A 13,146-nucleotide genomic window follows, 5' to 3' on the forward strand; every position below is an offset into this window, starting at 1 on the left:
CCCAGGAGGCTCAGAGTCTGAGCCTGTCATCACACCAGTTTTGAGGGGCCTGTCTTCAAGGGGTCCTGATGCTGGGTGCCTGACAGAAGAGTTTGAGGAGCCTGCTGCCACCGAGAGGCCTGCCCAGCCGGTGAGCCACCCCCCACCCCCACTTTGTGCCCCCTTCTTTTCAAAGCCCTACCTCCCACCCCTCCAGGCTTCAGTATAATCCCCTGAGGGGCTTCAATTTCCACCCAGCTTCCTCTCTGCCTGGCCAGTCTTGGACCATATCCCACTTTATAAAAAGATAACTTTCCAGCTCAAATGAACCCTGGGAGTCCAACCCTCCCAGAGGACAGCTAGGAAATAGACCTCAAGCACTTAAGTAACCTGGCCCTAGTTACAAACTGATAATTAATGGTAGAATCAGAGCCCGTTTTCCTGTTCTCCTTCCATATCATTTCCAGCCCCAGTTTCCTGCTCCACTCCCACCCCCACCTCCATACTTTCTCTCTTTGGTGCCCAGAAATAGGAAAAAATTGTTCCTCCCAGCCCTCACCCTCCCTCCCTCTCCTGTGAAGCGGGGGGGGGGGGGTGCAGACAGAAAATCGAGAGAGGTGGAGAGTTTTTCCAGAACCCTCTGCTCTGATTGGATTCCAGGCCTTCTCCCATCTCCTAGCAACCACATCCTCCCTCACCCCTTCCTCCCTCTGCCTTACTGCAGTACTGGCTGCTGCTGCCAATGTCTGCTGCTAAGGCCAGGCACCTTCTGCCTTGCCCACATGATATGCTGAGGGATGGGGAGAGCGGTGGTGGTGGTGGTGGTGGTGGTGGTGGTGGTGGTGGTGGGTGGAGGCAGTGCCTGCTATCTTCAGAGTGTGAGGGCAGGGCCCTGCATGGAAGCGAGGTCCTTCACAGTCTGAAATGAGGGTGTGTTCCTCTGCTTTTACCTGTGTGGGGAGGTTTCTGGGTCCCTTCAGCTTTGCCGATAAAGCCAGAGCAGGAAGGTGGGACCTACACTTGCCTTCCAGGACTGAATTTACTTCACCCTCTGTCTCTTTAGGGAGCTGCCAACCCCCTGGTGGTGGGAGCTGTGGCCTTGCTGGACCTCAGCCTGGCGTTCCTGTTCTCCCAGCTCCTCACCTGAGGCAACAGCCTGGCTTCCTCCGGGCTTTGGTTGCCTGCCTCTGCACCCACTCTGACCTTTGACCTGCCTTCTCTTCTCTCCTCCTCCACCCACTTGTGTTTTCCCTTCTTTCCTTTCTCCCGGGCCCCTTTCTTTTTGTCTCTTGCTTCTTCCTTCCCTCTATTCTTTGAGATGGTCTCATTTATTCTGGACCTGTCTCTGGTCTTCCTGGTTTTCTTTTCCCACCCGACCCTTTCTCTCTCTAGATTGTTTACATATGAAGGGCTGTTCTCTCTCAGAGTTGCTCTCTCCTCTGAGATACACAAATCTAAGTCAGACCATTGCCCCTCCCCCCTGTCCTCCCCAACCTTTTCTTTGAATCAAAACTTCACCAAGGGTGGGGGTTTGGTGTCCTGAGGAATCTCCTGGAATCTGAGTGGAGGGGAGAAAGAGAATGCAAAGAAGTGACTGACTGGCCAGACAAGGCGCTGACTAAGCCACTTGGGGCTCACTGGCCCCAGTGGGAAGCTGCAGGAAGAGTGCCCTCCACTCTTACCTCCCAGAACCTACCTAAGTTCTTGCCTAATTTGATTCTTCCCTGAGGGAGAAAGGGGGAGCAAACAACAGGAAACTCCCCGTGCTCCCTCTCCTGTCCTCCACAGCCAGTCCCTCTCCCAACCCCCAAGGATGGCACGCCAAGCCAAGAGCAGCGTGAGAAGCAACAAAAACCATCTGGTGCACCAAGCCCGCCCCTCTTCAGACTCTGCCACTCACCTCTCTACCCTTCTCCACCCCCTGAAAATTTATTTGGTTGGTCTGGACTCACTTGTGGCCTTTGATTAAATTCCTAAGGGGCCTGAAGAAGACTTTTCTGCAGAGGGTTAGAGGCACTGCAGCAAGCGAAGACCCCACTCCCCAGCTCTGGCAGTTGTGGGGAGTACACATAGGAAGAGAGCTGAAAGGCAGCAGATGCTTCCACGAGTCTAGTTTCCAGCCCCTCACATAGAATCCTGTGAGATGGGAAACTAAAGGGAACCACTGTCTCCCACACTTCCGGGCGGGGCAGAGGTGGGTGTCAACCCCAGATGAGAGGTGGGTGAAGAGCGTGTTTGAGATCGAGCTAATCCCTGCTACTAGCTTTTCCTCTGGGGACAGAAAGCTCTACAAGAGGGAACGGGAGAACCCCGGGGGGAACTTTCCTTCCCTGCATGAGGCAGAGGCAAGCTGCCTGCCAACCCCCTTCCTCAAGGAATGGCCTTGCCCAGGAATGCCCACCACACACTCTTCTTATTTTTCTAGTCAACCTCTGTTTACTCCCTGGCCTGCCTTCCTTCCTTCCTTCCTTCTCAGTCTTTACTTCTGATTTCTATTTCATGGAATTTGGGATTGAAGTTATACAACAGTGCCGCCAACATCAAGTCTTGCAGGAAAAAAAAAACAAAGAAATTTAACAAAAAAAAGTATATTAATAAAAAAGTTCCAAAAAGGGGGGGACTGTCATCTCCTTTGGGGTGCGATAGCTTCTGACTTGAGCTCTCTGAGTGTCACCTGATGGGGTGGATGAAAAATGAGGGCCCCTGGGGGAGCCGCAATCTTGTAACAATTCTAGGCTTCTTTACCATAGTGCCAAAGACAGGCCAGAGGTCAGAAATCTCAAGAAGGCACAGCAGGGAGGCCCTAGAGGGGCGGGGTCCTTGGTATAGGCGGGGAAGAGGGAAGGGCCCGAACCGAGCACCAACCCCAGCTCTGTCCCATACCAGGAAGTGCTGGGTGGGGGTAGAGGAGCAAAGTTGACACCGAAGCCAGGTGAGCTTGGGACTGGGAAACTAGTGCCTTCTGAAGTGGGAATGGGACAAGAAATCTCGTAAAGGCAACAGTGCAGAGAGCCAGAAGGAAAACTAGAGAGGAAAAACTGGTCCGGGAAGGAGAGCGAGAAATAGAATGGTCTGTAGCGCAGCCTCAGTAGAAACAGGCACAGGGTGGAGCAAGGACGCATGCGTAGTGGGGATGTCCTTGCGAGGCGGGAGCGTGGCTCTCGGGTCCAGGTGGGAAATAAAAGTGGGTACAGTTTTAGGGCGGCAGTGATACGCAGTCCCTTAGAGATCTTGGCGCCGGGCAATTCTGTCCAACCGGCTAGAATGTGTTAAATAAAGCCTTTCCAACTCCCGGGCTGTGTCCCCAGGATGGTGGTGCCTTCGTTGAGACTTCAGGACCTAATCGAAGAGATTCGCGGGGCTAAGACGCAGGCCCAGGAACGGGAGGTGATCCAGAAGGAGTGCGCCCAAATTCGGGCCTCCTTCCGCGATGGGGATCCCCTGCAGAGACATCGCCAGCTGGCCAAACTGCTCTACGTCCACATGTTAGGCTACCCCGCCCACTTTGGACAGGTACTGGCCTGGGATGGCTCCAAAAGTTTGAGGATGATGGCCAGTGCGCCCTTTTGTATTTGTGCCCAAGCTGTGTTTTTTTTCTCCAGTTCTTTGTTTTGAAACAGGTTCTCTATAGCCCCGACTGGCCTAGAACTCGAAAACCCTGCCTCCGTTTCAGTGCAGGAATTTTCTGGCATGCCCCACCCTGCCCAGCTAAATCCTTTAGTTTCTGAGCCTTTTACCCATCACTCTACTAGTGATTCCTTAGCCAGCCCCGTTCAGCACCTCCCCATGCTCTTCCAGCCTCCATTCCTACACAGGTCCCTGAAACCTGCCTGCTGTCATCTGGATCAACACCTAAGCCTCTGGTCACAGGGAAAGTGACAAAATATGAGTCCTCACAAGTTAATCTGGCCTAAAGGAGGTTGTAGCTGGAAAGTGATCGCCTGTGGTTTCACACTGTCCCTCCTGGTCTGCCTCCTTCCCTTTAGATGGAGTGCCTGAAACTGATCGCCTCCCCCAGATTCACAGACAAGAGGGTGGGCTACCTTGGGGCCATGCTTCTATTGGATGAGAGGCACGATGCTCATCTGCTCATTACCAACAGCATCAAGAAGTGAGAGGGTTCTGGGGCACTTGAAATCAGGGCGCTGGGAGAGTGGGAACTGCAAAATCCCAGAGGACTGCCTGCTATCAGTACTGCGACAAACCGGTTTTTCTCAGACTTGACTGACCATCCTTCCAACCTAACAGTGATCTGAGCCAAGGGAACCAGCCAGTTCAAGGCCTGGCCCTGTGTACTCTGAGTACCATGTGCTCTGCTGAGATGTGCCGGGACCTAGCCACCGAGGTGGAAAAGCTGCTTCTGCAGCCCAGCCCCTATGTGCGTAAGAAGGTGAGATGTAGGCGTTTACCTCTCCAGAACTTGTTCCCAGTCTTCCCTGTGGAAGAGGTGTGGACTCTTGTCTTGGTGGCCCTTTCTGAGGCCTTTGACTCCTGCAGGCTATTTTGACTGCAGTGCACATGATCCGGAAGGAACCTGAACTCTCCAGCATCTTTCTCCCACCGTGTACCAAACTGCTTCGTGAGCGCCATCATGGTAAGGGCCCAGGGATCTCCACTGTCCACTTCAGGTCTGGCTAAGAATAGATGAAGTGAAAAAGCAAATCAGGAAAAGCAGCTCATCGGATAAGGGCGGTGCACACATACAAACACACGTGTAGTAGACTGTCCCATGGCCTGGCCCACCATTCACTGCCCCACCCTGAACCCAGGCATCCTGCTGGGCACCATCACGCTGATCACGGAGCTCTGTGAAAGAAACCCTGCAGCCCTCAGGCACTTTCGCAAGGTGGGATAGTGAAGGGGCAGGCCGTGGGGCAGGCAGAGGTGGATGGTGGGCGCACAATTGGGACTGATGGTTGAGAAGAGAGGGGGAGAGCCCAGACAAGGCTGGGTGTGCCCTTCTTCCAGGTAGTGCCCCAGCTGGTACAGATCCTCCGGACTCTGGTGACAACAGGATACTCCACAGAGCACAGCATCTCGGGAGTCAGTGACCCCTTCTTGCAGGTGAGTGGAGCTTTACTTGCTGTATTCCCAGAGCAGAGAAGGCTTCACAGGAAGACCGTGGCCAGTGGTCATTTCCCATTTTGGCACAGTCCATGTCTTGAATAAGAAGGTAGCAAACTCAGGATTACTCTAGTCATCCTAAGACTGGGGAAATGAAAGGTGGCTACCAGAAAGTCCAGTTTGGTAACCATATAAAAAGCCTGTTTCAACACCCGGTGTGGTAGCAGAGGCAGGTGGATTATCTGAGGCAGAGGTCTGGTCTACAGAGTGAGTTCCAGAACAGCCAGGGCTACAGAGGAAAGAACCCTCCTGTTCTAAACTCCCCTAACTCTGTGTGACTCTGATCTCCTCCCGTCCGAGGGAGCCATGGAGGTGAAGGGAGTCAGACCCCTTGCAGCGTTGTCTACAGTGTTATGTATTTTAGCCTCCAGCCTATGACCCTACTCTATGAACCACTCTGATCCAATCTCAGGTCCAGATACTCCGCCTACTTCGGATTCTGGGACGAAACCATGAAGAAAGTAGCGAGACCATGAACGACTTGCTGGCCCAGGTGGGAGGCACGCTTTAGGCCTTGTGGCTTCTTGGGGTCCATCAGCCCCAGACACACCTCACATGACCATTTAACATGCAGAGGCCATGTAATTGCCTTTCTGCCCCCAGCCCAACCAATGAATTAATTCTGTGAAGGACAGCTATAGTCTGTCATTGTACCACAGCCCTAACATCTAGTGGGGTTCAGGGAGCTTTGTGAGGGACTGAAGGATAACAGAGAGCACAGCAGTCATCTTTCAGCAATCACTAGAGCAGAGCCCTGTACAGATGAACCTCTTCCCATCCTCACAGGTCGCCACCAACACAGACACCAGCCGAAATGCAGGCAACGCAGTCCTGTTGGAGACAGTGCTTACCATCATGGCCATCCACTCTGCAGCCGGCCTCCGGGTAGGTAGCATTACATGCTCATGTGTTCTCTTGCTGTGGCCCCACCTACTCAGCTGGCCCTGGTCTTTGGCTTTTCCCTAACCCCCATCATGGAGGAGATCCCACTGAACAAGTGGCTTCTTCCCTGACTGTCTCCACCTTCTTCTTCCCATAGGTTCTGGCTGTTAACATTCTTGGTCGTTTCTTGCTCAACAATGACAAGAACATTAGGTAACAGCCAGTATCTGGCTAGATTGTACTACTAGACACCTGGCCCTCTGTATTCCTTCTGATCCACCTACCTTTTAGGTATACTGGGGGGCAACACAGGGTTTCAAGGCAGATGACCCCGTGTGATGTGGCCTCTCTTCCCCTGACCAGGTATGTGGCTCTGACATCATTGCTGCAGCTGGTGCAGTCTGACCACAGTGCTGTGCAACGTCACCGGTCCACTGTGGTAGAGTGTCTACAGGAGACGGATGCCTCCCTTAGCAGGTAAGCAGAGGGAGAAGGGAGAAGGGGACAGGGCAGAGGACACAGTGCCTGGTGGCCAAAACTCAAACCAGCTCAGAGCATCTGGAGTAAGAACTAAAGGAAAAGGTGCCTGGGAACAGGGAAGCCAGAACAGGGTAACCTGGACCATCTCCCCGGATACCTGTCTCTCAATAGGCGGGCCCTGGAGCTAAGCCTGGCTCTGGTGAATAGCTCCAATGTGCGAGCCATGATGCAGGAGCTGCAGGCCTTTCTGGAGTCTTGCTCCCCTGATCTTCGGGCTGACTGTGCCTCAGGCATTCTGTTGGCTGCAGAGAGGTAAATGACAAATGGCTGGGAGTCAGAGGCTGCGGCCTGGGGAAGGACAGTGACATTGCTGATGAGCCATGTCCCCTAGGTTTGCTCCCAGCAAGCGGTGGCACATAGACACCATCCTGCATGTGCTAACCACGGTAAGACGGGGGTAGTCAGGGAGGTGGGCAGGAGTTGGCAGAGCTCTGACTTGGCCGCATCCACCACTCTCCAGGCAGGCACCCATGTGAGGGATGATGCAGTGGCCAACTTGACCCAGCTGATTGGGGAGGCCGAGGAGCTGCATACCTACTCTGTGCGCCGCCTCTACAGTGCTTTAGCAGAGGATATCTCCCAGGTATCACTCCTGTCTCCCCAGGTCGAGCTGGGCAGCCTTCTCAACTCTAGAATTTGAATGTTTTCCCCACACACACAGAAAATGGCCAAAGACTAAGCCTACCTTTTACTTAAGCTTAAGTCCTGCCCCTAGTGAATACTGGCTGCATCTCCAGATAAATAATTTTATTTCCTTTAAGTTACATGTCCTCAAGTTTCTAGAATGACTACCTCCTGGGCTGTCTTCAAGATCAAATGAGATATATTAAGGTTTGGCGCATATAGTCATTTCCTATTATTACTTTCAGTGTCAAGTGGATTAGTAGGTGCCACCCTAAGATATCTGTCCCTTTGTCAACTTAAGTAGAGTAGGGAGGAAACCATCCCTGTTTTCTTATGAGAGCCTCTCAGGGCTCTATCATGTGATCAAGCCATGTAGTTTTGGTGCTTGCCCACCAGAGGGCAATAGTAGCCAAAAATGCTAAGATGGAGCCTGCTACCAAACTTAAATTGCACTACAGTAAAGGGACTTCGTAGGGTCTAGACGAGAGGACCCCACCCTACCCCCAACCAGCCCCTCAGTGTCTTATCTCCCATACAGCAGCCACTGGTTCAGGTGGCAGCCTGGTGCATTGGTGAGTATGGAGACCTCCTGCTGGAAGGAAACTGTGAGGAGACGGAGCCTTTTCAGGTGAGACCTGAGAACTGAGCGATACCCTGGGGAGGAGTCATCAGGACAGACATGACCTGTTGTCCACTCCTGAAGGTAGAAGAAGAGGACGTGCTAGCACTACTGGAAAAGGTGCTACAGTCCCACATGTCCCTGCCAGCCACTCGAGGCTACGCCATCACAGCCCTCATGAAGCTCAGCACGCGGCTCCGGGGAGACAACAAGTAAGAAGGGCAAGGCACTCCTAGCCCTTGAAAGATGTCCTTCCACCATGCCTACTAAGTCCCCAGACATGCCTTCTTCTCCCCGCCTAGTCCTTAGGAATCTGCTTTTGAGCCACATAGATCAGGTGTCTCCTTACTCTGTGAGGCCTCACCCTTCCCTCTCATCCTGGAGTGGAAGAGCAGGCCCACCGCCATTGCCTCTCACATGTCACACGGTGTCCCAGTCGAATCCGCCAGGTGGTGTCCATCTACGGGAGCTGCGTGGACGTAGAGCTTCAACAGCGGGCTGTGGAGTATAACACACTCTTCCAGAAGTACGACCACATGAGGTGTGTCCAGAAACCGGCAGGTAGAACTTCAAACTATCCTCTCCTGGTGCTCTCTTCATGGCCTTTCTCTTTGTGGGGCTCACCTCCCATCCATAGTTGATACCAAGCTGGTTTCCCATCCTCATCTGTTGTCGGAAGACCAGCAGTGGTGCCCTGTCTTAGGACGCCAGGACAGCGCTTGCGACCCCGCATGCAACAGCTATGTCCTTGGTCTTCTTCCCAAATGCTTCTGTGAAAGGCTTCACACAGGAACTCTTGCATTCCATCCCTTCAGAGCTGCCATCCTCGAAAAGATGCCTCTTGTAGAGCGCAGTGACCCTTGCGTTAATGAGGAAGGGAAGGAGAAGCAAACAGGGGCCCAGCTCTTGGAAGCGACAACCCCTGTCCCCACAGAACCCCAGGTGAGGAGGTGGAAGACCTGGGTAAAGAAGACTTTTGTGGGTGTTCACGCCCTGCTGTGACCCTCTTGCCCTTGTTCCCAGGCCACCAAACTCTTAGATCTGCTCGATCTCCTGGATGACACTTCTGGGCATGCTCAGCATCTTCCTCCTCTGGATCCTTCCCCAGGGGAAACCTTAATTCATCTCCTCGACCTTCCGTGTGCACCTCCACCCCCAGGTAGTCCTCAGCAAAGGGAGAAACATTATAGAAGCAGGGTGGAAATGGGTCATTTGTCTTTCTGAGCCAAGGATGGGGATACTCATCTCAGTAGGCAAAGGTTCTGATCCATGGCAGTCCCATCCTGGCACTCCTTAATGATCTCCCTCGTTGTATTTCTCACCCTAGTCTTCAGGCCTGTTTCCACTCAGACTGTTCCATATCATTTCCTACTACCCACTCTATTGGCCTCTTCAGCTCCCTAAATTCTTCCACCTCAAACCCTTAACATTTCACGTTCTTTACCCAACACCAAAAGGACTAGCGGATACTACTCTTCAGCTAAATGTCTGTCCTACCCTCTCCTGTTTAACTCGGTTCATCGTGATGGCCATAATTATCTTGTATCTGATGTTTCTCTTTCCCCAGCTAGGTGGTCAGTCCCAACCTTAGCTCATCTAGTTTGTCATTAGATCTGGGACAGTTGCAGAGTCAAGACTGGCTCAGTCCATTCTTACTGGGTGAATGAATGGGTGTTCTATCTTAAGCCCATGCACTGAACTGCCTCTCTCCCTTCTCCAGCTCCCATTCCCAGTGTCCGAGTATTTGAGCGCCAGGGCCTGCAGCTGGATCTTTCTTTCACGCGGCCCTCAGAAACCCCTGCTTTGCTCTTAGTCACTGCCACCACCACCAACTCCTCAAAGGAGGATGTTACCCACTTCGTTTGCCAGGCAGCTGTGCCCAAGGTTTGAAAACAGTGGGGTTCAGCCAGGTGTGATAGCACCAGCCTGTAATTCTAGAACTTATAAAGCTGTGGCAGGGGGACTCACTGTTTGAGGCCAGTCTGGGGTAACAGAGGGACTTAGAAGCCAATTTGAGCTACATTGTTTTGATAAACGAAAAAGAAAAAAACAAAAACAAGAACAAACAAAAAAAATAGCATTCAGAGGTGGCCCAGGCACTGCAGGAGAAAAGGCCAGAAAGTAGTGGAGGAGGGTGGGAAGATGTAATGGGAAAGGAGTGGTGGAGTTATTGGGGTGTTCAAAAATGTTTGGGAGCCACAGGATGTGGAGGACTGCCAGAGCCCAACCAGAGGCCTTACTGTGCTCTCCTCAAATCTCCCATGTTCAGAGCTTCCAGCTGCAGTTACAGGCCCCCAGTGGGAACACAATTCCAGCTCAGGGTGGTCTTCCCATCACCCAGATCTTAAGAATCCTCAATCCTAACAAGGTGAGTTGTCAGGCCCTGTGGGTAAGAGGGACCAGAGCAGTATGACACCTGACCCTGGACTCTGCTTTCCTGTTTTTAGGCACCTCTGCGACTAAAGCTGCGCCTCACCTACAACCACGCTGGCCAGCCGGTACAGGAGATCTTTGAGGTGGATAACTTGCCTGTGGAGACGTGGCAGTAACTTACTGTGGTCAGTGTCTGGCCTGGGTGTCTCCAGGCTCTTGGTGTCTTATTCAAGGAATAGAAATAAAGGCACATATAAATTACAAAGTAGCAAGGAAACTTTATTTAAAAGCAAAGTGATGATACAAATTAGAAATGCACTGCAGATGGGGATGACCAGTATCCAAGGGAAAGGAGGTGTTAGCTGCAAAGTGGCATGAAATTGAATGATTCTCTATTTTCATTGACAGACATGGATTCTGTAAGTCTTTCCTCACTGTGCATGACCCTTCCCATGATGCAACTGATTTTAATCATATACTAACTCATTCTGCAGAGGCATAGGATGGTCAATAGGGAGTTCTCCTTAAAAGTTCACCCAAAGAACAGTTTATCTTACTGTGCTTGCACCCAAAACCAGTCTAGGCCTAATCAGCTCCCTACTTTGGGGTATGTTCTAAAGTATTTGAATAAAACTCTCCACAAAAGGGGAGTTTTTGATGGCTGCTGGGGAGAGAGAGATTTACTTACTGTCTAAAGCGGGACATAAGTGCTACTCAATACAGGTGGGTGCACTGTTAGAAGAATGTGTGTACAGGGTGCATGCAGCTGAGGATCCCAGGATGCCAAGCGGCAGTTAGATGAGAGGCATGCACAGCTCAGACCAAGTGGAGTCTCAGGCTGCTAAGCTTGCCCGCCTCATAACTACCTCAGCTCATCTGAAATCTTTCTGCGCCCTCAGCTTGGGACACAGCCCTGAGGTCTACCAGCAGGTGGCACTCAGACCCTATATTTGTCACCACAATATGGAGAGCCTGCCTCCTCCCCAACAAATAAAGTCTCTGAAGCATGAGGAGGGCAGAAAGGCCTATTTTGACCTAGTTGAGAGAGAAAAAAAATGTGTAGGAGCAAGGGTGGAGCCTTCTCCACAGGAAGTATGACTTCCTGAAGCCCTAGGAACCTGTCTCAACAATGACCATTTTCTTTCTACCCCTCTTTGGATTGGAGAGCAAATGTATCTCTAAACTGCAACACAGGGCACTATACCCTCCAGTGGCAGGCCCAGAATTTCTAGATCCCTTAAGGAGTTCCCAACCATCGCCCCGCCTTCTTACTCTTCCCCAAGGCAGGGAAATCCCTGCTGTTTCCCCTCATCTCTAACTCAGCTGTAAGGCGGCTTCAGAGCCTCTGGCAGAATCAATGGCATCGACCAAGGGAGGGGGGGTGGCAAGGGATTTTCCTGTGCTTAACTACTGATCACGGCTAAGTGGAAATCCTATAAACACGAGCGGAAATCAATGGAGGCTGCTTAGCGGCCAGGGGAGAGGGGCGGCCCACAGATTGCATCTGACGGATGAGGGAAGCAGTGAGGGAGGGCTCCAGGAAGGATAGCTCAGAGTGGGCGAAAGACCAGGCAGAGCTGGCTCTGTTGTAAAAGCACAGTGGGTCCAGGTGTGGATGGTGGCTTCAGAGTTACCTTCCCTTTTAAGAAAGTGAACACTGCTGTCAGGATGCCAAGACCCCTGTGGCCTCGCTGGGACTGTCTGCTTCTAGCAGGCGCTGATAGTCCAGAGGCCTGAAGCGCTGTAGGTAGACCAAGAGCTTGGCAGGTGCCTTCTCCTGTGCTGGCACTCCTGCGGGCAAGAAGACAATGAGGAAAGAAACAGATGGAGCCCTCATACATGCTTCCGTTCTGCTCCCTGCCTACCCAGATAGGGCTCCAAAGTTTGCAAACCAGTACTAAGAATCCAGACACCACGAACCAGCCTCTCCAACCCACCCCACTCGCTTACTGAGCTGCAAAAGTGAGACCCTCCCTGCAAAGATCCACTCGGATTGTGTGGCTGGAAAGCCATGCAAGAGCCTCTGGCACTGAGAAATAGTGAAGCAGCATCCTGTGCCACAGAGACAGAGGCGCCAACTCACTTCATTTATTACCTCTTTCTCCCAATCAAGATTCAAGCCCATCTAGGCAAGCCAAAGCTCATTAGCTTGGTAATGGAGCACATGCAGCAAGTACAGAAGATAACCAAGTGCCATGGGAAACGGAGGAAATCAGGAACTGTGGAGTGGTGGGTGGGTGACGGCATTCACAGAACCTCGTCTCTAACTGCCTAATGCCAGCTTCCTAGTAGACAGCAGCATGCTGACCCACAGCAGGAAACTCCATGGGTGGTCTCCAAGGAGGCTCAGCCCTCCGGGGCTGTCAGGCCCTGGGAGACACACCATCTCCTAAGTGTGCAGATGAGCTTATTCCAGAACTAGGCATGGAAACAGAAATATCTGCCAAAGAGTACACCACTGCCCCCCATACCAGTGTCATGCTCTTGTCTTTACTCCAAGCCAAAAGCATGGTCGAGGGGGTGTGGCTACCTACGCCTATAATATTGGCACTGGGGTAGATCGCAGGCTTAAGGCCTTTCTTGGGCTACACAGAAGACTACAGAAAGAGCCAAGGGAACCATGTAGGAAGTTGAAAGAGAAAATGGAAGTTTGTGGAAAGGATCAAAGCAGAGACCTGATAAATAGATCTGGGAGAATTAAGTGATAACCAGGATAAAGATTGGGAACTGGGAAGAATCAAATCCAAATTAGCTACAAAAGAATAGGAAATGATTTTTATAGAAGTGTATATGAATTAGAATTTCAAGAAAAAAAATTCCCCTTACAAAAATGATTTTCACTCTCTACTCCTCTAGGCCTCAGTGAGTACCTCCAGTGAGCTTAAGTGAGAAAGCAGGACAGCCCAAAGGGCCTGTCTCCCTCACTACCCATGCTGCTGAGCACACAAGGCCTGTCTTCCTCACCAAGCATGCTGCTGAGCACACAAGGCCTGTCTCCCTCACTA

General features: G+C 51.9%; 3 protein-coding genes across 6 annotated transcripts in view; 2 read left to right on the top strand and 1 right to left on the bottom strand.

Annotated features, from left to right (window-relative positions):
* Jph4 (junctophilin 4) overlaps positions 1-2,509 on the top strand; it is a 4,350-nt gene extending 1,841 nt beyond the window's left edge. Inside the window, exons 2-3 of the mRNA XM_028787405.1 lie at positions 1-130; positions 1,043-2,509. The exon at positions 1-130 is cut by the window's left edge and continues 742 nt beyond it. Coding sequence (XP_028643238.1) covers positions 1-130; positions 1,043-1,126 — 214 coding nt within the window. The 3' untranslated portion in view covers positions 1,127-2,509. The remainder of the gene's footprint in view (positions 131-1,042) is intronic.
* Positions 2,510-2,819: 310 nt separating this feature from the next.
* Ap1g2 (adaptor related protein complex 1 subunit gamma 2) lies at positions 2,820-10,409 on the top strand. 3 transcript variants are annotated; one of them, XM_028787382.1, is made up of 22 exons: positions 2,820-2,911; positions 3,288-3,492; positions 3,966-4,090; positions 4,228-4,369; positions 4,477-4,573; positions 4,749-4,825; positions 4,948-5,043; positions 5,516-5,596; positions 5,890-5,988; positions 6,143-6,198; positions 6,349-6,462; positions 6,637-6,777; positions 6,857-6,911; positions 6,986-7,108; positions 7,688-7,777; positions 7,853-7,980; positions 8,205-8,309; positions 8,584-8,710; positions 8,792-8,927; positions 9,489-9,652; positions 10,038-10,136; positions 10,216-10,409. In XM_028787382.1, the coding sequence occupies exons 2-22, from the start codon at positions 3,289-3,291 to the stop codon at positions 10,315-10,317; spliced, it is 2,361 nt and encodes a 786-aa protein (XP_028643215.1). In that variant the 5' UTR covers positions 2,820-2,911; position 3,288; the 3' UTR covers positions 10,318-10,409. The 3 variants fall into 3 exon arrangements, with proteins under 3 accessions (XP_028643215.1, XP_028643216.1, XP_028643217.1); XM_028787383.1 differs by having other exon boundaries at positions 7,691-7,777; XM_028787384.1 differs by lacking the exons at positions 2,820-2,911; positions 3,288-3,492; positions 3,966-4,090; positions 4,228-4,369; positions 4,749-4,825.
* Thtpa (thiamine triphosphatase) overlaps positions 10,396-13,146 on the bottom strand; it is a 5,577-nt gene continuing 2,826 nt past the window's right edge. For both annotated transcript variants that reach the window (XM_028787386.1, XM_028787385.1), the window contains exon 3: positions 10,396-11,932. In XM_028787386.1, coding sequence (XP_028643219.1) covers positions 11,805-11,932 — 128 coding nt within the window. In that variant the 3' untranslated portion in view covers positions 10,396-11,804. The remainder of the gene's footprint in view (positions 11,933-13,146) is intronic.

Source organism: Grammomys surdaster, unplaced genomic scaffold, assembly GCF_004785775.1.
Source record: "Grammomys surdaster isolate TR1022 unplaced genomic scaffold, NIH_TR_1.0 125630, whole genome shotgun sequence".
In the NCBI taxonomy this organism is placed as follows: Eukaryota; Metazoa; Chordata; class Mammalia; order Rodentia; family Muridae; genus Grammomys; species Grammomys surdaster.

Coding starts and splice junctions, on each gene's coding strand:
- Ap1g2 (XM_028787382.1), top strand. CDS start 3,289: ATGGTGGTGCCTTCGTTGAGACTTCAGGACCTAATCGAAGAGATTCGC. Junction 4,091..4,227: donor ATTACCAACAGCATCAAGAA/GTGAGAGGGTTC, acceptor CCAACCTAACAG/TGATCTGAGCCAAGGGAACC. Junction 8,711..8,791: donor CTGTCCCCACAGAACCCCAG/GTGAGGAGGTGG, acceptor CCTTGTTCCCAG/GCCACCAAACTCTTAGATCT.